The sequence below is a fragment of the Sorex araneus genome, chromosome 7 (genome assembly GCF_027595985.1).
Source record: "Sorex araneus isolate mSorAra2 chromosome 7, mSorAra2.pri, whole genome shotgun sequence".
Taxonomy (NCBI): domain Eukaryota; kingdom Metazoa; phylum Chordata; class Mammalia; order Eulipotyphla; family Soricidae; genus Sorex; species Sorex araneus.
Window position 1 is genome coordinate 36,605,467 of NC_073308.1, and position 24,719 is coordinate 36,630,185.

The window sequence follows — 24,719 nt, forward strand, 5'->3', positions numbered from 1 at the left end:
CGAGAGGACGGGCCAGGGCTAGGGGACAGGAGGGTGGGGGGCCTGGAGAGCCAGCAGAGCCAGGAAGGCACTTGCTTTGCATGTGGCCAGCCCCAGTTCAATCATGGATACCCCGCACGGTGCCCCAGGCCTAGCCTGAGCGATCTGTGAGCACAGAACCAGGAGCAAGCCCTCAGTACTGCAGAGTGGGGCCCCACCTCCTGTCCAAAGGCAGTGACCAGGGTTGACACAGGAGTTTTGACTCTAGGCACAGTTTCCAACCACGGCCCAGAGCCCCAACACGAGCCGTGGTGACAGGGGAAGATGGGCAGGGTCAGCGGGAGACCCAGAAGAGGGGGCGCTTCCCCTTGGTGCTGTCCCTAATCTGGGCCTAGCAAGGGGATCGGGCAGTAAAATGCCCACGAGAAGCCGAGAACAGACAGACAGACACAACACACACACACACACACACACACACACACACACATGCACCCCAACACTCCAAACACAAACACACACAGAGACCCCCAACACACACACACTCATGTACATGCATAGGCACACAGACCCCAAAACACACACACACATATACACACACACACATTCATGTACACTCACATATACACAGACCCCAACACACACAGACACACACACACAGAGACACACACACACACACACACACACACGGGCTGAGCAAAGGGGAGCATCTCTGGGAGTAGGAGCCTTTGGGGTATCCAGGAAGCTGAGCTCCCTCCGGGTTCCTTAGGACCCACTGGGGGGGGTGTGCTCCCTAGCTGGGAGAGCCTGAGGGAGTGGGGATGACTCAGTGTACGGCTCCCTCCCTCCCCGGCTCAGCCTGGGGGAGCCCACAGGCTGCAGGAGGAGGGAAGTGAGAATAAAGTGGGCAGCAGTGAGAGAAAGAGCGGGGAAGGAGAGGAAGTGAGGGGTGGAGGGGGCAGGGGTGGGGAGGGTATGGAGGGGCAGTGTGGAAGGAAGGGGTGATGGGGCGAGCAGCCTCTGCAGAGGGTCTCCCCGAGCGGGCCCTGGTCAGCTGCAGGCCTTCCTCCTCCTGCCCACTGGTCCCCACGCTCCTTCTTCCTCTCTCCAGAACAAACAGGAGGGCGGTGGCTGCCTGCCCAGCCAGCTACTGCATTCCGAGGGAGCAGAGCAAGTGACAGATGAGTAAGGCTAATGACATAATCGCGCCAATGACAACACCAGCCCACACCTGTCTCCAAGGAGCCGCTTGCTCAGGGGCTGGCCAAGAGGAGAGGTTGGGGGTGGGGGGGACAAGGAAGGAGCCCGGGTCCCACAGGGCAGGGAGACAACCCCCTCTCCAAATTTCCCATCTCCGTCTGGATAGGGAGCCGGGCGGGCTGGGCCACGGGCGGCAGAGCCTTTGGTTTCTGGGTCTCTCGGGAGGACAGAGCCTCTGTGTCCAGGCTGCCTCCCCATCCTGCCGCCCCCCCCCCCCGCCAGCCCCCCACAGCCCTCCCCACTGAGCTCTGGCCCCTGGAGCAGACAGTCCGTCCGTCGGCAGAGCCGCCAGTATCTTCCAAAACATGTTTTGCCTTCTTGCCTTCATTCTGTGGCTTGGCTCGCCGGGCCTTAAAATTCCCCACACCTGCGGGGTTGGGGGGCCCAGACGGGCTCCTCCTCACAGCACTGTCTCCAGCCTGAGTGCCCGATGTCCTCAGAGCAACCTTACCACAGGGGACAGTGGCCTGAGGCCCTGACATCTGCAAGAACAGCGTCCAGGGCCCATGGTGGGGTGGGGTGGGGGCATCGGGGGTCCAAGGCCTGGGGGTCGCAGTGCTGCGGTGAGGCCCCGAGTGGCCCCCTAGAGGACAGTCTCCTCAGACCGGACAGTGTGGCCACCTCAGCTGAGCTTGGGGCGGCCTCGGGGCCCCTACATCACTGCCCAGCTCGCAGCCTGGGCCTGGAACTCCCTTGGCCGGAGCGTCCGTGTCGACGCCAAGGCCAGTATAAACATCAGAAGGAAACACAGTGTCTCTTGGCAGAGCCGCCTCCTAACAATGCTCTGGATCCTCCCGTGAGCCACAGCGGACGGAGGGTTTCTCGGGGCTTCAGCGCTGTGATGACGGGGGCGGGGGGGTCGCACATGGGGTCCTAGTTCTGTGGGGTGGTGGGGCGGGGGAGGGGTACGGCCTGAGTTGTGGTGCCCGGGAACCCCGAATGGCTGGGTCCCACTCAGCATCTGGGGGGGCTTTGTGGCAGCACCTGGGATTGGGGTGGGCACGTGGGGGGTGCGGGGCCGGGACGCGAGGCCTTGCTCCCACAGAGCAGAGGCGCTACCCCTGAGCCTTTTGCCAGCCTCCCTGGACACCGGCTGGGGAGGGAGGCAAGGCTGCAGCCACGGGGGTGCCCCCTCCTGCGCCACCCGCCGGGATCAGCCTTCTCGATCCGCTCTCGGGACAGGCCTGAGTGGAGGGGACACGGCCCGTCTGGGTGAACTCTTGCCCTGGTGGTTGAGGACAGACACTGTCTGGGGACCTCTGTCCTGGGACAGGGAGAATGCTGCAGGCCCCAGGCATGAGCCCGAGGCCCGTGTGTGTACATGTGCATACATGGGTGTACACAGGCATTGTGTGTGCATGCATGTACATGTGCATGTGTGCAGATGTGTATATGTGGGCATGTGTGCATGCTTCTGTGTGCATACACCTGTGAGTGCGGTGTTTGCATATCACTGTCACTGTCACTGTCATCTCATTGCTCATCGATTTGCTGGAGCAGGCACCAGTAACGTCTCCATTGTGAGACTTGTTGTTTGTGTTTTTGGCATATTGAGTCCGCCACAGGTAGCTTGCCAGGCTCTGCCATGCAGGCGAGATACTCTTGGTAGCTTGCCGGGCTCTCCGAGAGGAGCAGAAGAGTCGAACCCATGTCGGCCATGTGCAAGGCAAATGCCCTACCTGCTGTGCTATCGCTCCAACGTGTGCATATATGCACATGAATTTGAGTATGTGTGTGAGGGTGTGCATGTGTGTGAGTGTGCACATGTGCTCATGTTTATGTGTGCATATGCATGCATGTGCATGTGACTATATGGTGTGTGCATGTGTGTATGTGTGTGTGTATGTGTGTGTGAGAGAGAACGTGTGCACCTGTACAGGCAGGTATTTGGGGAGCAGAGCCCATGTACAGGCAGGTATTTGGGGAGCTCCCAGCTGGGCACCTGTCCCTCGTTTCCAGGGCGGCTGCCCCCTCTGGACACCGGGGCAGGCACCCGCTCTCTCCCTCTGCCCAGCCACTGGCCCTGGAGGTACAAGAAACCCCTCAATGGGAGGGGGCCCGTCTCATAGGGGCACCCCGGAGCCCAGGGGCCGAGAAAGGAGGAAGCAGGGCTGAGCACTGGGGCTCGGCGCCTCTGCCTCCAACTGGCCGCCCAAAGCAGGGAGGCAGGAGTCCGGCCCCGTGAGCCCCCCCACCTCGGGGCGGGGCTGTGCCTGGGAGCCGAGGGGCAGAGGTGAGGCGGAGAGGGGCAGGCACGGCCCAGGCTGCCCGGCTCCCAGCCACCTCTCCAGACCGGGCGAGCCCAGCACAGCCGTGAGCACCGGAGCAGGGAGCCGAGCGGGTGGTGGGGTGGGTGAGCTCAGTGTTCCCTGCCAGACGAGGCGTGGCCACTCCGTCCCCTCAGCCAGGGCCTCAGGGCTTGGGGCCCGCACCCCAGCCCAGCACACACCAGTGCTCCCGCGGGCAGCAGCCACGTCCCGCGGTGCTCATTAGCACACGGCAGGGCACCCAGGGGCACACAGCATGCAGCCAGCCGGGAGCCTGGCTCTGACCCTTAATGACGGCCTCACATCTGTCCTGCGGGTTCAGAGCATCCAATCGGCCCAGGCGGGGCCCGGCTAAGCCCGGGACCACAACTTCTCTGCCAGACCTGCTCCAGACCCAGGTTTCCCAGGGACACTCTCAGCCATGCAGAGCAGGAGCTCGGCCTAGGGCCCACAGGAGGCAGCCTGTGACTGGGTATTGAGGGGTGAATAGGAGTTCTCCAAATGGAGAGTCAGGGGAGAAGGACATCTGAACCCAGGACAGCCGAGGCCTCAGGACAGGAAAACCAGGGTTGGAGCGATAGTACAGCGGGGAAGGCATTTGCCCTACATGTGGCCGGGTTTGATCCCCAACACCCTGCAATTGCTACAGTATCCGTAGCATGCTGCTAAGGTGTAGTCTGTTGGGTTTCAGAGTGTGGGAAACAGCTGGGGCAGGGGGCCGGGGGCAGAGCACTGGCCTGGGCTGAGTTCTAGGCCTCGGCTTCCAGCCAAGGGTAGATGTGACACGGGCGTTAGCGACGAACGTGCCAATCTTGAAACACATCACGGTCTCTGCATCCCCGAAGCCCAGCTCTGACCTCCCCGCCCCCCACCACATCGCCTCCTCATCCTCACCCCACCCCAGCACGAGGGGAGCAGCTCCCTGGCACAGAGGCACGGCCAAGTGAGCCCCCAGCATAGGACCAGAGAGGGGAGGGCACTTGCCTTGCACGCAGCCGGCCCAAGTTTAGTTCCCAGAATCCCCTGTGGTCCTCCAAGCACCGCCAGGAGAGATTCCTGGGTGCAGACCCAGGAGTAAGCCCCGAACACTCCCGGTGTGGCCCCCAAACAAACAAATGAAAAGCCAAAGCCCAAACAAAACAATTAAAAAAATCATAATTGCACTGTAGCACTGTCATCCCATTGGTCATCAATTTGCTTGAGCGGGCACCAGTAACATCTCCATTGTGAGACTTGTTGTTACTGTTTTTGGCATATTGAAAACACCAGGGGTGGCTTGCCAGGCTCTGCCATGCAGGTGAGATGCTCTCGGTAGCTTGCCGGGCTCTCCGAGAGGGATGAAGGAATCGAACCCGGGTCGGCCACGTGCAAGGCAAACACCCTCCCCGATGCGCTATCGCTTCAGTCCAATTAAAAAAAAAATCATGGGCTGGAGTGATAGCACAGCGGGTAGGGCGTTTGCCTTGCATGCGGCCAACCCGGGTTCAATTCCCAGCATCCAATATGGTCCACTGAGCACCGCCAGGGGTAATTCCTGAGTGCAGAGCCAGGAGTAACCCCTGAGCATTGCAGGGTGTGACCCAAAAAGCAAAAAAAAAAAAAAATCATAATTAAAAACACGTAAACATACAGCGCCCCAGGCCAGGGGCACAGCTCTGTGGCCTGCAGGTGTGGTGCTCAAGGGACATGGGGTGCCAGAGCTGGGTCAGCACCATTCAGGGCAAGTGCCTCAACCTCTTTGCTCTCTCTGGCTCAAGTGCCACCTTCATTTTAATTTTATTTATTTCCTGGGGTGTGGGGGTGTGCGCTGGACCGTGCCTGTGGTGCTCAGGGTTTACTCCTGGCTCTGTGCTCAGGGATCATTCCTGGTGGGGTCAGGGGATTGAACCTGGATAAGCTGCATGCAAAGTCAGTGTCCTGCTGTCCTGACCCCCGGCCCCTTGAGTATGTTCTAAGAATTTGTATCTGATCCTCGACACGAGATCAACAGGAACCGGGTGGGGGCTGGGCTCCAGCACTCTCGCCCCTGCCGTGGCCCTCCTTCCCTCTGGGGGAGACTTCTCCTTCCCCGTGAGGAATGGAGGGTCTGAGCAGAGACACGGGGTGTGGGGCAGAGTCAAGGGGGCCCAGTGAGGAAATGCTTCTGACTGGGCCGGGTCAGGGGATGCTGTGAGGCGTCCACGGAGAGGCCGTGAGAGCCCCCTAGAGGTGTGAGCTCAGAGAACAGCAGGCTCGCGGGAGGACCCTCACCCATGCTGGGGTTCCCCCACGGGGCAGGGCGTCCAGGCCTAAAAGGGCTTTCCTAAGTCTTCTCATGGGTTGGACAATGGTCTGAGAGAGGAGGGCCTGGCCTGAGGCTGGTTCTGGAGCCAGCCAGGGGCCAGAGGGGGCAAGACCCCCACCCCCAGCCCGGCAGGGAGACGGGCAGACCCCGGGCCTCAGGGGATTCGCCTCTGCCTTATACATCAGGGGGGATCGGCCCCAGAATCCACGAAGAGCCGAGAGAGGTGGGGCCTTCCGGGGAGGGGAGTGGGCTGGCAGCCACGGGGAGGGGACAGGGCGCCTGGGAGACGGGGGTCCCCCGGGAGAAGTCTGGGGCTGCGGGCTCTGCCCAGCACAGCAGGCGTCTGTCTCGCTCCCCAGGACACAGAGGACAGAGACTCCCTGTTCCCTGGCCCCGAGCTCGGGAGCCTCCTCCCCTGGGAGCCCCCGGACCCTCTCCCCAGGCTGGACCGTGGCAAGTGACCGCAGGGTCCCACCTCTCCTTGCGTCTGCCTGGGGCTTTCTTTGGGGCCTGGTGAGCGCCCCAGAGTCTGAGCCTGGGCAGAACCACCCCCGCCCCAGGCTCCGTCCCAGCAGCCAGCAAGTGGGTTTCTGGGCAAGGGACCCACAATCGAGCCCTTTCTTCCCTCGCCTGGACACTCACTGCCCGCACAAGGCCGCAGTCACCGTGCCGGGGGCTTCAACGTGGCTGGGCCACCCACCGCCCTCAGACATGGTCCCTGGCTCTCCCGCCTGCCCCTCCCCGGTGGCCCAGCTCCCGCCCCACCCCTGCACTATCCCCAGTCCCAGCCTCTCCCCTGCCCCCAGCCCAGCCCCCAGCCCAGCTCTAGCCTCTGCCGGACCCCAGACCCTGCCCAGCCCCAACTTCCGCCCTGCCCTGGCGGCAAATCCTGACTTTCTGCCACTTTCCCCAGAGCCCCTTCATACCGCCACTGGGCCACCCCAAGGCAGCAATCCACACCTCCCAGGGGGTGGAGCTGCTCCCTGGGGTACCCCGGGGCCTAAGAGGGAGGAGCCGCAGAGCAAAGAGGGATGGGCGTAGTCCTCTTCCCCCTGGTTTCACTTTTGTTTCCTTGGCCACATCCAGCAGTGTTTGAGGGCTGCTCCTAGCTCCCCATTTGGGGGTTACTCCCCTGCTAGTTTGGGGGACCAGGCGGTGCCGGGAGTGGAACCCGGGGCCCCTGCATGCAAAGCCTGCACTCAGCCCTTTGCGCAGGCCCTGGCCTGGCCTACTTTCAGCAGCTCCGCCTCCGCCCCCACCCCCATCAGGCCCCAGGGGAAAAATATTCCCTGCAGCCAGGAAGTGAAAGAGGCAACATTTGCGGCCTTGGACCCTAGATGTGGTTTACAAATGTTGCAGTTTGTTTTGAGTTATTGTTCCTTCCTTCTTGTGCCTCCTTTATAAAGCTAAATTTGATCATAGGTGGGTGTGCAGAGGAAAAAGCCCTGTTCTGGGCATGGGGTGGGGGTGGGGGGGTTGGACCGGATCCCCATGGCGCGGGGTGGGGGGAGGGGGCGCAGGCAGTGGGAATTCGGAACCAAAGATGAAGACAAAACCAGGAGGAAGGCAGAATGGGCCGATTACAGGAACCTGATAGGGCCAGCCTGCCCCATGTGGGGACCCCCTGAGGGGCACTCTGGGGAGCCCGTTCTGCTCTGTCCCCGCTCGCCTGACTCCGGGAAGCATCCCGGAGCGAGCCGTGGTAAGGGTGTTTGTCCCACATCCTGAGGCCCTCATCATGTCGAGTTTAGCTGGGATGGATTAAGATGGTTAGGCACCTCCCCAAGGAATGTCATTCTTCTACAGACTCCTGGTTCTACTGCATGAGGGGAGAGAGAGAGAGAGAGAGAGACAGAGACAGAGACAGAGACAGAGAGACAGAGAGAGACAGAGAGAGACAGAGACAGAGAGAGACAGACAGACAGACAGATAGACAGACAGAGAGAGAGATAGAGACAGACAGAGACAGATAGACAGACAGACAGAGACAGAGACAGACAGACAGACAGAGACAGAGACAGAGAGACAGAGACAGACAGACAAACAGAGACAGACAGAGAGAGAGACAGTGCCAGTGCGTGTCTGTCATAGAGGCGGGCTGGGGTGTGGGTGGCTGGTGGGGAGGCGGGCGGGAGGGATCAGGGACCTTGGTGGTGGGGACCGTGCACTGCTGAAGGGATGGGTGCTGGAACACTGTAGGACTGAAACCTGATCATGAACAACCTTGTAACTATGTATCTCACCGTGATTCAATTAAAAAAAAAAAAACACCACACATGTTCCCGGGCATTTGGGGCTCAGTCCAGAGGATCATTAGCCCCAACCCTACGCTTTTCCTCTTATTTCTGGCTCCTTAATCCCCCAGGCACCCCTGCTTCAGCCCTTCCCTCCCAGGCCAGCTCCCAGCAGGGGTCTCCGTAGCGGCACCCTAGCCCCTAGGACCAGCCGGACCCCCAGTCTACCTGCTGTGAAACAAGGCCATGCTTTCTCTGTCTACAGGAGCCAAATTTTCTTTCCTAATCTTTTCTTTCCTTTTTTAATCCTCGTTAGAGGCCAGGGGCAGCCCCGTGGTAGTCTGCTGGCCTGGCCTGCCCCCACGCCCCCCTCCAAAATAAGCCTGGGCCTCAAAACACACAGTGGGGCTTGTGGGGGTGGGAGCGTACGTTGGGCAGCGACCAGGTGTGGGGCCGAGCAGACTCTGACCCGAGGGCGTCCGTGGGCATTTTCAGTCTTTAGTCAAAGGGTTTCTTGCTGGGCTGCAAGAGCTTCCCAATCCCGTCTGGGACCCACCAGGCGTCTGCAGGCCACAGGGCGCAGCAAGGCAACTCGGCTGCACGTTCCTGAGCCTCACCCCAGCCTGGCACAGCCGGGAGGAGGGGTGGGGGAGGGGGAGCTCCCGCAGTCCCTGGTGGGCCCCCCAGGACCTGGGTCTCCCACCCCACCTGAGCGCCCCTGTCCTCTGCCCTCCCTGGAAATTTGCCCCCTCCCTCCCACACACCTCCAACCTCACCCCTCACCCCACGGGAAGGAGGCTGCTCTCAGCTGGACGGTGGCGTCTGCCTGCGGACGGGACCTGTCCTCGCGTCTGCCTGCGGACGGGACCTGTCCTCCTCTGTCCTGTCCTGGGGCCCCCAGGGCTCTGTGCGGGTCAGCGGGAGCTCCCAGCCCCGCTTCACCCGCAGGGGTGCGAGGGGTGTGTGCAGGGAGGGGGCAGGTGAGCTGCTCTCCTCCCCACAGTCCCCACAGCCCCGACTCCCTCTGGGGAGGAACGTGCTCCCATGTTGGTGCCACCCCAGGCATCTTCCCACCCCCAGGAGGAAATCGAGGGCCCCTGTGATAAGTGACTTGCCCAAGAGGAGAGCGGGTGAGCAACCTAGTGCAGAGCACTACCTTTCCGGGTTGTGGGGGGCAGTGACAAGGATCCCCCCAACCACCACCACACGGGGCTAGGTGCTCTTAGGACATTAGTGCCTTTCCCAAGGCCACTTAATGCTGCAGTGTTATGTACTTAATGTCACAGTACTGTGTACTTAATGCCACAGTACTATGAACTTAATGCCATATTACTATTTACTTAGTGCCACAGTAATATGAACTTAATGCCACATTAAGTACTCTGTACTTATTGCGACAGTACTATTTGTTTATTGCCACAGCACTATGCCATAGTACCATGAACTTAATGCCACAGTACTATGAACTTAATGCTGTAGTTCTATGTACTTAATGCCAAAGTATTATGAACTTAATGCCGCTTTAAGTACTATGTACTTAATGCAGCAGTATATGTACTTATTGCCACAGTACTATGAACTTAATGCCATAGTACTATGAACTTTATGCCACAGTACTATGAACTTTATGCCATAATACTGTGTAATTAACACGGCAGTACTGTGGCTTTTCAATGGGGAATTCCTCCAGGATGTGGTCTTACACAAGTGCTCCTCTGGAGACCCCAGGGGAGGACATTTGAACGCCTTCTTCTTGTGCTGTGACTCCAAACCTCCTGCATGTGAGCTGTAAGTAGAGAAGCTTCAGGTAGACACTGTCATGGTCCACACGCGCCCACGACAGTGACTTTAGATCTTTGATGGCATCTTAACTTGCCATCCTTTGCTGTGTGACTCCAAGCCAGGCTTTTCCCTCTCTGGTCCTCAGGGCCTCCCTCAGACATCCCAGCTGGAGTTGCCTCTGAGCAGCTCACAGCCCGGAGCTCCCTTGGAAGCCCCCTGGAGAAGGCGGTTAGGGCAGGTCGTCCGGGAATGTCACACCAGCTCCGAGAGAGGCGGCAGGAGCCAGGCCATATTGGGAGGAGGAATGAAGGGCTGGGTCGCCCAGCCCTCCGGCTCTGGCTGCACAGAACTCGCTTTTCATGCCTTTTCCTCTGCTAATTTGGCCTGTTTTCCAAACATGGGTCAAACAATCTCCCCCCGAGGAAGCCTCGGCAGAAGGAAATGTTATTAACACACGAGCCCGTTAGCGGGCACGGCGCGCGCCTGGAGTCTTGGGAGCCTGGCTGCCAAATAAAGCGTTTATTGTTGTCATTCCTCCTTTCCCAAGCTCCCTCCCGCCCGCCCTCCTCCCCTGCCCTCCCTCCCGAGGCCTGCCCCTCCCTCCCCTAACCTCACCTCCCCACCCCAGTAGGGACTGGTGGAAAAGTCAGGCGAACACACGCATGCACACAGCACCGGCAGTCAGAACTCCTCGTCTGTCCTGGTCTGTGCTGCCAGAGCTCTGCCGAGAGGTGGGGGAGGAAGAGGAGGGAGCCCGGCCGGGCGCGAAACCCAGCACTGAGGAGAGGCAGGTGCGAGCAGGTAAGCCCAGTGGGAGGGGGAAAGGCAGGGTCCCCAGCACCCCCCGGTTCTGTCCAACCCGACCTAGCTCTCATCTTGGCTTTCCTTCCCTCCCTTCCCGCCTCCCCTCTCTCCTGCGCCCTCCCTCCCTCCCTCTCCTCCATCCGTCTCTTTCTCCTGTAGACCCTCTCGTCTCTTCCTCCAGCACGCTGTCCAGGCATTTGCTGGCGGCCCAAGTCAAACTTTGTTGGTGCAGATGTTTGTGGGAGCAAGGAGAGCTGGGCTGCGTGTGATGCTGTTTCTGCAGATCAGGTGTTTCCATGGAAACCAGGCTGCAGCGCCCCTATCTGCAGTGCTCACATCCTGTGGCAGAGTCTCCCGCGCGGGCACGCTCCCCTCCACCCCCTTCCCCACATCAGCACATGCGACAGGAAGCGTGCTGTCCGCTCACCTCCACTCCCACTGCACCTGGGGACGGAGTTAGACCAGAGTCACGCACATGCACGCCTGGTCACGCATGCGCCCTGCATCTTGTCTCACGCGTGCCCACGCGTGCCCTCACATACACACATATACACACATACACACACACACACACACACACACACACACACGCATGCACGCGCCTTCCCAGCTGCAGGGAACTGCGTCTCCTGCTGAGTGGCAGAGCCAAAAGAAAATCATGTGCCTTGCGTGGAGGCCGAGGAGGGTGGAGATGCAAGAGGGGAGCCTGGGATTGATTCTTGCTTCCTTCCAGCCTCCTTGGGTGGAGGGAGGAGGACACATAGCCTCCAACCTGCAGCCGCCTGCCCCCTGGGAGGGCAGGGAGCAAGCAAGCCACCAGCTCCTCCGAGGCAGCTCCCAGGGCCTGCTCTGGGCGCAGGCAGCCAGGAAAAATCTCTGTTGAAAGCCCTTTTGGAACTGGCCCAAGGTTGGCCAGGGGTCCTGGGGGCAGCGCGAGCAAGCACGGCCCCTCCCATTCCTGGCCAGGGAGAGGGGCTGAGTGGGGAGGGAGTGGGAAGCGTCCCGGACTGGCTGCCTCTCCCTGCCCATCCTCTCCCACAGAAGTGGGCTGCCCTTGGTGGGGTGGGGGGCGGGGGCCAGATCAGGTCCCCCAAAGGGCTGCAGTCACCTGGGGGCAGGAGAGGGGGAAGGGGGTAGGGGGAGGGTGCATGCTGCAGTGGAGAAGCTCGGGCGGGGGGATGCCCAGGGCCTGGGTTCAAACCCCCAGCACCACGTGTGTGCCGAGCATTGCATGAGTAACCCCCAAGGCTGACTGTGACCCCCCAAACAAGGACATATATTATTCGTGTATGTAACCACCTTGACCCCTCACACCGAACTTACTCATGCAGGAGATAGAGAATCTGCTGTTTCAAGACCCGAGGATATTCCAGTGGCCACACTGGGCGGGGAGCCCGGGTCAGGAGCCGAGACAGCCCAGGGCTGCTGCAGAGTGGCCCACAGGGGCCGTGTGGCCTTCTGGACAGGGACTCGCTGGCTAGAAAGATTGCAGGGAGTTGCTTCTTTTTTTTTCTGGAGAAGTGAGTCTGGGCCCCTCCCCGCCCCCACCAGGGGCCATGAAACCCTCCTGTGTACCGGCTCCTCCTCCTCGTAAATGCTAGTGTCTCATGCGGAACATTCCAGAAAGATCATTTCTCGGAGGTTGCCCCGAAGATCCCTGTTTCCTTTCTGTGAATCCCCCGCCCTGCACCCCCCAGGGTGCCATGACCCTTCTGGACGCCTGGCCTGTCCCGAAGCTGTGTTCTGGCAGGCTTCAGGGAGAAGGACTGGCCGGTAGGAGCTGGCGAGGCCAGGGCCTGGGCACAGGCCAGCCGAGGACGAGTGCGGCACTGCAGACAGGCCTGGGGCCAGAGTCAGGGACTTGGATCAGGAGAGGTGCCCCGGAGCGGCAGGCGTGAGGAGGGGCTGGGGGTCTCGGGGGTCTTGCTGGTCCTGAAGAATGTGGCTGGGCAGAAGAGCAGGGGCAGCCTGCCAAGCCCCGCCTGCAGGACCCGACGTCCACGGTGCGGAAGCCCGCCCCGTACTAAGGAGCAAGTCGATGCCCACCGAGCCCACTAAGCAGCCAGGTGCTGGGCACTGGAGGTTGGGGTCCACGTCCGCCACCGCCATCAGCTCCTTCCGGGCCTCCCTGCGGAGCGGGGCTTGCTGAGGCTGCTGGGGTGGGCACCGGGAGCACAGGGGCAGCCCCGTCTCCATCTCAGCCTTCATCCCCCGTCCCCCCACCGTCCCCGGGGTCCCCACTGAACCTGGGAACTGGCTTTTCTGGACTGGCAGCCCGAGGCCGAGGGAGCTCACTCTGTTTACACTCTGCCTGGTGGCAGACTGCCGGGACAGATGGTCTCACAATAGTGTTATATTTATTTTTGGTGCTTTTCTGATCTGCGTGCGTTTTAAAGCCGCAGACTGCGCTCCTTCTGACAAGGGGGTGCGTGGACTAGAGGGGCGGGGTGGGGGGGGCTTATTACCTCTGTGCTTCAGAGTTTACACCGAGGCTGGCCCAGGGCTGGGATCCCGGGCAGGAAGGGGACGCCTGTCCCCTGTCTACGGGCACCAAGATGCTCTCCACACACCCTCCCTGCTCTGCCCGCTGCCCTCCTTCTCAGCCTCCCCATGCAAAGGAGACACCGCAGCAGTGGAGTTGGGGGTCTCATAAGAGAGCCTGGCTGAGCCCCGGCTCCACTGTCTCTCAACAGATGCCCAGAGACCCCCTGACTCCCCCAGCTTCCAACTCCCTTTCAGAGGAAGAGAAAGAGGGAGCAGGCCCCCCCACGCCAAGTTGGTTTCAGAGCAGAAAGAGGGAGCAAAGACGAAGTCTCCTCATGGCATGGGGGTGGCCCGATTGTCCGCCCCAGAATAGGGGCCAGATGGAGATGTGGAGGGCCGGGCCCAGCCCACCTCGGCAGGAGAGCTGAGAAGGATGGGAGGCAGGTGGGGAGAAACCAGTCTCAGTCCTGGGGAGAGACACCCCCTTGCTCCCCGGGCCCCTGGACTCACTCCCAAGGACCTGACGTCTCCCCTCCACCAGCCCGGACCCCGGGATTGTTGCTCAGGCCGGGCTTGGGGCCTCCAAGGAGTGGACTCCAGACGCGGACCTGGCCGGGGCTTTGTCCCCTTAAAGGCCAGCCTGGTGCAGAACCAGCTCATTTCTAAACAAGCCCTGTGGCTCTAGGGTGCAGGAGTCTGACACCCTCTAGCACGCCCCCCTGGGGGGTCTCATGTGGGCCTCCTTCAGGTGAGCAGCCTGAGGCCTGAGCAGGGGCACAGCCAGGATGCCAGCATCAGTCTCCAGTACTGAAAAAGGAATCGAAACCTCTCTTAGGAAAGACCCAGAGAGTTAGAGCAGGGAGTGAACTCGCTCTGCCTTGCATGCAGCCAACCCCAGCTTAATCCAGACACCACCTACGGCACTGCCGGGGTGAGCTCTGAGCAGAGCTAGGAGCAGCCCCTAGGCACCACTGGAGATGATTCAAATCCCCTCCCCTGGCTGGTTGTAGGTGCCCACCAAGCTCCCAGTGGGGGGGAGGTGGAGCCAAGCGCTCACAAAGGTCTAAGAAACTAAAATATTTCACACCTAGAACCCCTTCTAAGGGGACTCGTGATTGGACAGAAGCTTCTAGATGTCAGGCACACAGGAAAGTGTATGCTTTGGGTAGGGCCGGTTGCTAGAATCTGGGGACTCCCACCTGTCTCACAGGGGACCCCAGTTTGCAACAGGACACCCGGGTGGGTGCACCGTGAAGGCTGTGCTGGGCCCCCTGCCAGGGCACGCTCCAGCAGCAGCCGCTGAGTGGATCTTCCTCCCCCAACGACAGGAGACAGAGCCTCCACTGGCTCCGGGAGGGACCTGTGGAATGTCAGAGGGAGCTGGGAACTGGGGGGCGGTGAGGACCTGGGCAGGGGTGGGGCATGGCGGGGGAGGGGCGGTGAGGAGCTGGGCAGGGGTGGGGCATGGCGGGGGGTGGGGGGAGGTACTGGGCAGGGGGGGCACGGTGGGCGGGGGGGGGCATGAGGGAGGTGAGGAGCTGGGCCGGGCATGGCTCACAGGTGGGAGAAGGATGCCCATGGACAGAAGGCGCAGAATGACCGTGGCCCTGTCCCTCTGAGCCTGGACAGCAGGGCGGCCCAGTCCCTGGACTCTCCCCTGTCCTTCCAGGTTCAGTGACAGAGCCGGTCAGGGGCCAGGACAGCACAGGGACCCTGTCGGGCAGGCACGTCCAGGACAGCCTTCTCAGCTTGAGGGAGGTTGGCTGGTGGCCGGCTCCGGGGGACCCGAACAGGAAGAGCAGCTCAAAGGCACCCAAACTCGGGGGCACAAAAGCTGGGGCTTGTAGACTAGATTTTGCCGGCACACTGGCGCTCACCGTCCGTAAGGCCCAGCCACGCGGTGGCGCGGTCTCTCAGAGCGGACACTCATTGCCCGTCCCCCACGTGGGCGTGGGCCAGAGCGCACCGCTCCAACCCGCACGCTCCCTCACATCCCGGGAGACAGAGCAGGAGTCTCACTCAAGGTCCTAGATGAGGATAGCCAGAGCCAAGCCGGCACAGTGGTGGCCCCCGAAGAGGGTCTCAGGGAGAGAGGAGCAGGGGGAGGGGCTGCAGGGCACGGTGCCTGATGTCCTCCTGTCTGCCGGCCACCCATCCTTCCCCCGTTCCTGCTTCCTCCCCAGACTGGCGCACCAGCTCAGGCCACGCACGCAGGGCAATGAACATGAGTTTGCTTAAGTGTGTGTGGGAGAGACAGAGACGGAGAGACAGAGACAGAGAGGAAGAGAGAGGAGAGAGAAAGAGAAAGAGGGACACAGAGAGAGAGACAGAGAGAGATGCTGCCAGCATATGTGTGCACATGCCTGTGTGTGCACCTGTGTGTGTGTGTGCCTCTGTGTGTGTGCGTGCCCTGGAGCCTGACTCTTTCCCTTCTTGCTGTCACAAGCAGCTTTTAAGAGCCTGGCATGCCTCGGAGGGCTTCTTGTTTTCCTTGGAGCAAAGCAGCCGGGCTGGAAGGGGCCTGGTGAGGCGAGGGTGGAGTCAAGACCAGGGCGGGCTCAGGCCAGAGACGGTTCAGGCCAGAAAAGGCAGGCGGGGGCCTGGGGCGAGCACCCAGTGTCATCCACCGTCCCTGAGGGCGTGGTCCGGGATCAGAGGGAAGAGGAGTCGGTCCCTCTCCACTGGTCAGACTCTGCGGCTGTGACTCTTGTCCTTAGCCACAGCAAAGAATGTCAGAGGGGAGACGCGAAGTCAAATCATTTCATTTAGGAAATCTGAGAGAGAAGAGGAAACCACAGAGCAAAAGAAAGGAATGACACATCCGAGCTGGAAGGGGCCCCGCTTGCTTTTGCAAACTGGGTTTCATAGGGTATTTCCAAACTGCGTTGTCCTGGGACAACTCTGAGCTCTTGGTGTCTTTTGTTCCCACAGAAGTTTCTCCTCTCCTGAGGGGTCCGGTCTTCAGGGTCTCCCCAGGCCTCAGTTCCCGCATCCCCACGGGGGTCCTGCCTTGTGCTTCGGGGCTGGCCACGGAACAGCTGCTTCTTTCCACTTCAGGTCTTGGTCTTCCGAGCTCCTGACGCCTCCTGCCACCTAACTCCTCACGTCCTCAGTGTCCAGAGACACACGCAGCCCCTCTTAGCTCAGAACCCCCCCGCCCCCCAAGAAGCAGGCCCAGAGTAATATAGAGGGGAGTAGGGTGCTCGCCTTGCATGCAGCCAGGCCAGGGTTGACCCCTGGCATCCCATGTGGTCCCCTGAGTCCTGCCAGGAGTGATTCCTGAGCACAGAGCCAGGAGGGAGCCCTACAAACCTCCAGGTGTGGCCCCCAAACCAAAAATAAACATATAGAATTAAAAAAAAAAAAAGCTCCCAAGAAGCCTTGTATCCCCAGTGTGTCGAGACTCCAGAAGGTGCAAGGCTGCCCTGGAGAGAGTGAAGCAGTGTCAGAATACAGAAGACGGGGCAGGAAGGACTTCCTGTCTGGGCTTCCTCTCTGGGCTTCCTGCCTACACTTCCTGCCTACACTTCCTGCCTGGGCTTCCTGTCTGGACTTCCTGTCTGGACTTCCTGCCTGGGCTTCCTGTCTGGACTTCCTGCCTACACTTCCTGCCTGGACTTCCTGCCTACACTTCCTGTCTGGACTTCCTGCCTACACTTCCTGCCTGGGCTTCCTGTCTGGACTTCCTGCCTACACTTCCTGCCTGAACTTCCTGCAAACTTCCTGCCTACACTTCCGGCCTGGACTTCCTGCCTACACTTCCTGTCTGGACTTCCTGCCTACACTTCCTGCCTGGGCTTCCTGTCTGGACTTCCTGCCTACACTTCCTGTCTGGACTTCCTGCCTACACTTCCTGCCTGGGCTTCCTGTCTGGACTTCCTGCCTACACTTCCTGCCTGAACTTCCTGCAAACTTCCTGCCTACACTTCCGGCCTGGACTTCCTATCTTACTCTCTAGCTGAGTGAAACCCAAATGGTGTGACCTCCAAGGGGGCTCCCATGGGAAGGCATCCCCCAAACATCCCTCTGGAGCCTGTTCCACGTGTCCCCAAGGCTGCTGGGGACAACAAGTTTCTCTGTTGTGTTTCCCGGAGCGCCTACCCCCCAGCTCCTGGAGAGGCGGACAGCCAGCCCAGGTCTGAGAAAAGAGAACCCCACTGCCTCTATCCCTTCCTTGGAGCCCCCACGCCTGCGGAGAGATTCCTGCTGCCTCTCCTGCCGTGAAGACCCCCCACTCTCAGGCACGGGAGGCAGAGTGCCGGGGCACAGGGGAGGGGGTGCACTCTCCTCCCCTCTCAGGACCTCCCCGACCTCCAGAAGGAAGCGGGTGGGGCTTTGAGCCCTGGCCTTGGGGTCTGCTCAAGTGCAGCTCCCTGGCTGGCTGCCTTCTGTGCTCACTGTGCACTCAGCCCCGGAGCCTAGGTTCGAGCCTTACACACAGATTTCCAACCAAGGCCAGCAGGGCCACTTCCTTTCTTTAAAATGTGAATACTGGGGCTAGAGCGATAGCACAGTGGGTAGGGCGTTTGCCTTGCACGCAGCTGACCAGGGTTCGATTCCCAGCATCCCATATGGTCCCCTGAGCACTGCCAGGGGTAATTCCTGAGCACAGAGCCAGGAGTGACCCCTGTGCATCGCTGGGTGTGACCCAAAAAGAAAAAAAAAAACATGAATACTTTGACTAAGCCTCTTCCTAAGCTGCAGGTTCAAAAACCACAGAGCTACTCAGTACAGGAGCAGTCCCGGGGGTCACGACCCCTCAGGTTCCCTCCATTAAGGGTGCCTCTGGAGTGGGGACACTGTTTGCAAATTACTCTTGGGGCTAGCGAGATAGTCCAGAGACCGGGCACTTGCCATGCACACAGTGAGCCTGGGTTCGATCCCCGACATCCCAGATGATCTCCCAAGCCCCTCTAGGAGTGATCCCTGAGCACAGTTGGGTGTGGTCCCCAAACAAATTTTTTTTTAAGAAGGAAAAAGAAAATTACTCTTATGGTACCTCTAAGGATACCCCTGGACACGCCGGCTCACTCCCTGATGTGCCTTTTAATGGGGCAAGGCTGATTTCCTCGCACTGCAAGGGGGGAGAGGAAGGACTGGGGGTGGGGGTGAGGTTGGGGAGGGGTCTTGTCCAGCAGCCCCGATCCCAGAGTCCGGGCCCCCAGTGCTTGCTATCGGAATGACCCGTCTCCCCCAGGCAGCCCTCTGGGCTACGTGCCTCGAGGCTGTGACGGGGTACCCCACACAGGGAGGTGTTGGCACAGACCCGGTCTCAGCGGGCAGGCACCTGGCCCCGAGCCCCGCGGGCTAACGGCCCGTGTCTCATCTCCGCAGGTACCCCCTGGACCATGAGGTCGGCCCTCTGCTGGCTCCTGCCGCTTCTCCTCTTGGCCTCCGCGGCTCACGGCCAGTCGACCAGACGCCCGAGACCCAGGCCCCCCCGGCCCAGGCCCAGGCCAACTCCCGCCTTCCCTCGGCCCCACGAGCCCCCGGAGCCGACAGAGCTGCCCCCGCCCCTCCCGCCGGGGCCCCCCTCTCTCTTCCCCGACTGCCCCCGGGAGTGCTACTGCCCCTACGACTTCCCGTCCGCCCTGTACTGCGACAGCCGCCACCTGCGGAAGGTGCCCGTCATCCCGGCCCGCATCCATTACCTCTACCTGCAGAACAACTTCATCTCCGAGCTCCCCGAGGAGTCCTTCCGGAACGCGTCCGACCTGCGGTGGATCAACCTGGACAACAACCGCATCCGCAAGGTGGACCAGCAGGTGCTGGCGCGGCTGCCCCACCTGGCCTTCCTCTACATGGAGAAGAACCAGCTGGAGGAGGTGCCCTCGGCGCTGCCCCGGAGCCTGGAGCAGCTGCGGCTGAGCCAGAACCGCATCTCCAAGATCCCGCCCGGCGTCTTCAGCAAGCTGGAGAAGCTGCTGCTCCTGGACCTGCAGAACAACCAGCTCGGCGACCACACGCTCAGGCCCGACACCTTCCAGGGCCTCAAGAGCCTCATGCAGCTCAACCTGGCCAACAACACCCTGAGGAAGATGCCGCCCAAGGTGCCCCAGGCCCTCCACCAGCTCTACCTGGACAGCAACAGGATCGACGCCATCCCCAACGGCTACTTCAAGGGCTTCCCCAACCTGGCCTTCATCCGCCTCAACTACAACAAGCTGTCGGACAAGGGGCTGCCCAAGAACGCCTTCAACCTCTCCAACCTGCTGGTGCTGCAGCTGGCGCACAACCGCATCAGCAGCGTGCCCGCCATCAACAACAAGCTGGAGCACCTGTACCTCAACCACAACACCATCGAGAGTGAGTGGGGGCCGGGGCCCCGCAAGCCCGGCTCCACCCCAGGCTCTGCCCCGGCCCCGCCCCGGCCCCGGCCCGGCTCCACCCCGGCCCCGCCCCATCTCCGCCCAGGATCCGCCCCGTCTCCACCCCAGCTCCGCCCCATCTCCGCCCCGTCGCCACTGCCAGTTCAGCGTGGGCTGGGGGTCTGCAGCGCCCTGCCCCGCCCCGCTCCGCCCCAAGGGGCACCACGCTTCCAGCGTTGGCCTGGACGCCGGGCCACCCCTATGGACCCGGAAGAGGTCACTGATTTCGCAGGGAGGAACCCTCACCTGTGAAATCGAGATGGTGACGATGCCTGCTGCCCAAAGTGCAGGGGAGGGGCTCGCGGCGTAGGGGAGGGCGCTTGTCTTGCACGCAGCTGACCCAGGTTCCGTCCCCAGCATCCCGGTGGCCCCCCTGAGCGCAGCCCGGAGTACAGCTGAGAGCAGCGCCCGGAGTAAGGTCTGAGCATTGCCGGGTGCGACCCCCAAACAGAAACAGGAACAGGATCCCGGGTTCAGGAAGAAGCTACTTGCCCCGTCCCTTCCCTCTGCCACCCAGACCAGGTCGCCACAGAAGACCCTTCCACACCTGCTTTTTAAAGCAGAACGGTGGCCTCTGTCCACCTGCCTGCCGACTGCTGAAGTGGGCCACGAGGACAGGAAGTGTCCTTTCAAATCTGAGCATGGGCTGAACTGGCGTGCAGGACCCCCATCTCTGTATGTGGGGGCTTTCAGCATCTGCCTGGACGTCTGGAGTGCCCTCTTGTCTAAGATGGTGCATTTAAGGCAAAATTACCTAAGGTCCACGGAGAAGGCCCTGGGAGAAGAGTGTGGAAGTCCTAGTTTCGCTTTCACCAGAAAGTCACTTGTGAGCCTGAGGACTGGTCCCGGGAGGAAGGTGCTGGCCTCCCATGGGACTGACCCCCGTTTGATCCCCAGCACTGCAGAGTCCCCCTGCTGGAAACCACCACCGCTGGGCTTAGAGAGTAGCCACTGAGCACTCCCAGGGGTCACCCAAACCTCTCCCCACCCCGTCAGCTCTCAGCATCTTCAATACGTGTTGAAAACAAAAAAGAATCACTGGGGTCTGGATTGCAAAGGAACACGGCAGCTGAAGGGAGGAGGGGAGGAGGACCCCAACAGGGAGATTCAGAATCCTTGGTTCCTGGGCCAGCGCCCGAGAGGTCAGACTCCTGCAGCCTGGGAAACGGTGGGCGGGTGGGCGGGAGAGTAGCTGAGACCTCGGGCCGGAAAGGCGGCTGGGAGAGATCTCGCAGGGAACAAGTGCAGGGAAAGGCCAGCTGCCTAATGATACCTGTAGGGTAAACTGAGGGAGCAGATTACCCCCTCCACACACACACACACACACATGCACGCACACACACACACACACACTCACACACACACCCCTACACACACACACACACCCCTACACACACACACACACACACACACACACACACACAAAATCTCTGGCAGGTTGAGAAGACACACCGCCAACCTGCTTTAACTCCTCTGCTGCCGCCGGCGGGTCTGGACCGAGGCAGCCTAGATGTTGAGGGGACGCCAGCCTTGGCCAGGGGAGGACAGTCATTCCCCTCTCCCTGCGCCCCTTCTCCGCCCAGCCTGTCCCTGAGATGAATGGGGCCCCTCGCAGCGGTCACGAGCCATCCTTGCATCCAGTGCCCACTGACAGTCCTCCACTGGCCAGAGGACGAGGGCCGCACTCCCTGTCCCAGAGGGCCTGGCGCCAAGCACCAGGGAGGTGAGAGACAGCCTGAAGCACAGCAGCTGTGAGGAGACGCTCCCCGGCTCCCCGCTGCCCTTCATGCAGTGCCGGGGCTGAGGAGAGGAGGGCGGGAGCGGGAGAGCAGAGGGTGATGGGGATGGGGCCCCTCAGACTGGAGAAGAGGCGAGGCTGGGTGCAAACTCACTCTGAAGCTGGCCCCTTGGGCCCCGCCCAGCAAGAGGCTAAGCAGGAAGTGTCCAGTGGGACACACAACACCGGGCCCCAAGCCACCCGCTCTCGCTGGTCTTCCTAGAATCGTGTCTGAACCGACAGGCTTGTGTCATGTGACCCCCACGGCCCCCAAGTCTCTTCTTCCCGTCCCCTGGTGTCAGGGACCAGAACCTTCTTCCTGTTGCCTCACTCAGCTCAGGGTGAGTCTCCTGGTCACCTCCGGTCCCCCTGCTGGGAGGCGAGAGCCGGCCGCTGGCCCCGGACACAGCCCTGTCTTCAGCTCTCTGTAGTGTGCACTGAGCCCTTCAGGAGGGGCACCCGAAGATATGGGGGTCCCCCATCCCAGCGTCTCTTGAGGCCCGTTCTGTGCAAGGTCGCTCCCCAGACCAGAGGTCAGGGCTGCGAAGTAGCTGGAGGCGGATGCTGGCTTAGGGCCACCGTCCCCCTGGAAACTCCCAGGCGTCACCAGGCTTGGCGTTCACACACACACACACACACACACACACACACAAACACACACGTGCCTCCTTCCGACGTGCTCGGGACTCCTGCTGTGTGGTCCTACCTGGCCCCAGTGCTGCTCCCTCCAGGCCTCTCCAGAGACGGTTTCCCCTCCCGGTTGCTCGTTTCCATCTTAGCTCATTTGGCGAGTGAATCAGTGAACCCCGGACCCGCAGGAACCCACACAGTGCGAGAGGGAGGCAGCCGGGGGGAAGTCCTCTCAGCCATCACGGCCCCTCCCTCCCCTCCGCGCCCAGTCCCTCACCGTGCCCCACACCTGCTCACCGCCCCCCTTCCTTCCCCGCAGAAATCAACGGAACTCAGATCTGCCCCAGCAACCTGTTCGCCTTCCACGACTTCTCGGACCTGGAGAAGGTGCCCCACCTCCGCTACCTGCGGCTGGACGGGAACCACCTGAAGCCGCCCATCCCGCTGGACCTCATGATGTGCTTCCGCCTGCTGCAGTCCGTGGTCATCTAGGCCTCCCGCTGCCCTCGCCCCTCCGACACACTTGAAGGCGGTGGCCCAGGCGCCTGGCCCACCGCTGGCCTCCTCTTGCCCTTTCTCTGTCTCTCTCTCCGGCCTTCTCTGGATGGCACGGGCCACCCTCTGCAGCACCCCCCCCCCACACACACACAGGAGCGACCCCCCTCCCCACCCCCACAGCCTTGTTGAGCCCCACCCCCACTCAGAGGCCTCCCCTGCACAGCTGCTGAGAACCTAGAGCCCGGAAGCAGATGTGTATCCAAACGCTTGATGACCCTTCTCTGTGCTGTGCTGGGGTCAGGGCAGGCCGCGGACAGATCTCTGGTCTCCCCTGAAGAGAGCAGCCGGGGGGAGAGTTTTCTTTTGTTTATTGGTTGGGTTTCTTTTTGGGAGGGGGAAGGGAGATTATACCTGGCAGTGCTCAGGGAGCACTCCTGGTGGGCTTGGGGGACCAGGTGGGAGGCCAGGGACCAAACCCAGGTGGGTGCCATGCAAGGCAAGCACCTGGCCTGCTGCGCTATGGCCCCGCCCCAGAGTCTGAGAAACTCCCCCCCCGCCCCGCACCAGAGCCCAGACGCTCTCCGGGGGGGACCCCACTGAAAGGGGCTCTTCTACCCTGGGGCGCCACGAGGCACGTACACCCCCTCTCCTGGGCCGAGAGCCCTGTTGCCCCGCGTCTGCCACCCTCTTCTGCAGAAGGCTGCCCAGGAACGGCAGGAGCAGGGCAGAGTCGCTCTCTCACCTCCCCCTCCTCCTTCGGGTGAACTCAGCACACATCCTCCTGACCTGGCCGGCTCGAGGGCAAGGGCGGGGCAGCCCCTCCAGGCCAGGAACAGCTGGAAGAACTCGGAGCAGAGGGGCGGGAGTCCGGGCTCAGGCCTGCGTGGTGTGGACGGGGTTTATAGCTCCTGTGGCCACTCCGGGCAAGAGGCCGGGGGCCCTGGGAACACTGTCCCCCTGGGTCTGGAGCCCCACCCTGTCCACCATCTGTTCTCTGTCAGCGCCGCTGTGCCCGGACTCTCCCCGCCTTGAGCAGAGCGTTCCCTGGGAAGCCAGGAAGGGGACAGGCCTCTGGGAAGGTCCCAGCAGCCTCTCCCAGGCCGCCCAGTCCTGGGCTAACTCACCAGCGTCCCCTGGTGGCTGGTGCGGGTCACAGCCGGCTCCCCAAGGCAATGAATGGTGCTGGCCCGGGTTCGAGGGCCAGAGGGGATGCGCAGTGGACAGCTTGTCGCTGTTTGCTGCCTGCCTGTGAGCTGAGGGATAGAAGACGCTCCCGAGGCCCTGGGCCTGGGGGCCGCCCACACCTGCCCCCACCCCCAGAACACGCTCCAAGGCACCCCCCATCCCAGCCCCGTGCCCACCGGCCCCCCGGAAGGTGCGCTCACTGCCCGTATGCTCACTGCTCTGGGAGACGGTGGGGGGCCCTGGAGGGGAGGGCGCCCAGGAACAAACGAGACACGGAAAGCCACCTTCAAGGCTGAGAAAGGCCGGACGTTTCCTTAACGCTGGCTGCAGCTGGGTTCCCACCGGCAAGAAACGCCGTCGGTTCCTGCCTACCTTCCCCCGCGGGGTCTCTGGCGCCTGCTCGCGGCCCGCAGCCTTCCCACCACTGGTTTCTCCAAGGCTCCCGCTTAAAGTCACCCACTCGGTCACGTGACTGTAAGCGACCTGGTGCTATGGCCTGGAAAAGCCCCCTGCCCCCCGGCCCCGACTCGCTCCTGACCATCTCGACCCCTCTGGTGAGGCCCTCCGAGGCTCGTGCACCCACCCACCCACCCACCCACCGTGGTTGGGGTCATTGTCCAGCATACACCCCCGCCACCTGGTGTTCATTTCAGCTGTCACCCCGCCATCCCCGCCACCCCCGGCTGAGGTTGGTTTAACTTAACCCCCCGCCCTGCCCCCATGACACCCGAAGCCCCTCTGGCTCGAGGGGAGCCCCGTGCTCTGGACCCCAGGCCCTGCTTGGTGCTGGCCAGGGCCCTGAAGTGGGGGGGGCTGTGTCCCCGGAGTGTCGCGGTTCTCTCTAGACCATGTTAACTCTGTGTACCCTACTCCGGCACGCTTCACAGCAGAGGAAATAAAGTAGACCCGAAATACCCTCTCCCGGGCGCCCCAGCCCACCGCCTCCTCTTACTTGGGCCTGAGAAGATGGGAAAAGAATTTCAAAGCCTTTCCTTTTATGTATTTTTCTTTTTGGGTCATACCAGCAATGCACAGGGGTTATTCCTGGCTCTGCACTCAGGAATCACCCCTGGCGGTGCTCAGGGAACCATATGGGATGCTGGGAATCGAACCTAGGTCGGCTACATGCAAGTCAAATGCCCTACCCGCTGTGCTATTGCTCCAGCTCCC

General features: G+C 61.6%; 1 protein-coding gene across 1 annotated transcript; it reads left to right on the forward strand.

Moving 5' to 3' along the window:
* Positions 1-10,458: 10,458 nt before the first annotated feature.
* PRELP (proline and arginine rich end leucine rich repeat protein) lies at positions 10,459-24,452 on the forward strand. Its single transcript, XM_004610044.2, has 3 exons — positions 10,459-10,604; positions 18,426-19,397; positions 22,186-24,452. The coding sequence occupies exons 1-3, from the start codon at positions 10,466-10,468 to the stop codon at positions 22,356-22,358; spliced, it is 1,284 nt and encodes a 427-aa protein (XP_004610101.2). The 5' UTR covers positions 10,459-10,465; the 3' UTR covers positions 22,359-24,452.
* Positions 24,453-24,719: the final 267 nt, after the last annotated feature.

Bases quoted from the DNA above. Each gene is read 5' to 3' on its own strand.
- PRELP (XM_004610044.2), top strand. From the start codon at position 10,466: ATGCACACAGCACCGGCAGTCAGAACTCCTCGTCTGTCCTGGTCTGTG. The intron at 10,605-18,425 runs GTAAGCCCAGTG...TCATCTCCGCAG, and splicing joins GGAGAGGCAGGTGCGAGCAG to GTACCCCCTGGACCATGAGG. The intron at 19,398-22,185 runs GTGAGTGGGGGC...CCTTCCCCGCAG, and splicing joins CAACCACAACACCATCGAGA to AAATCAACGGAACTCAGATC.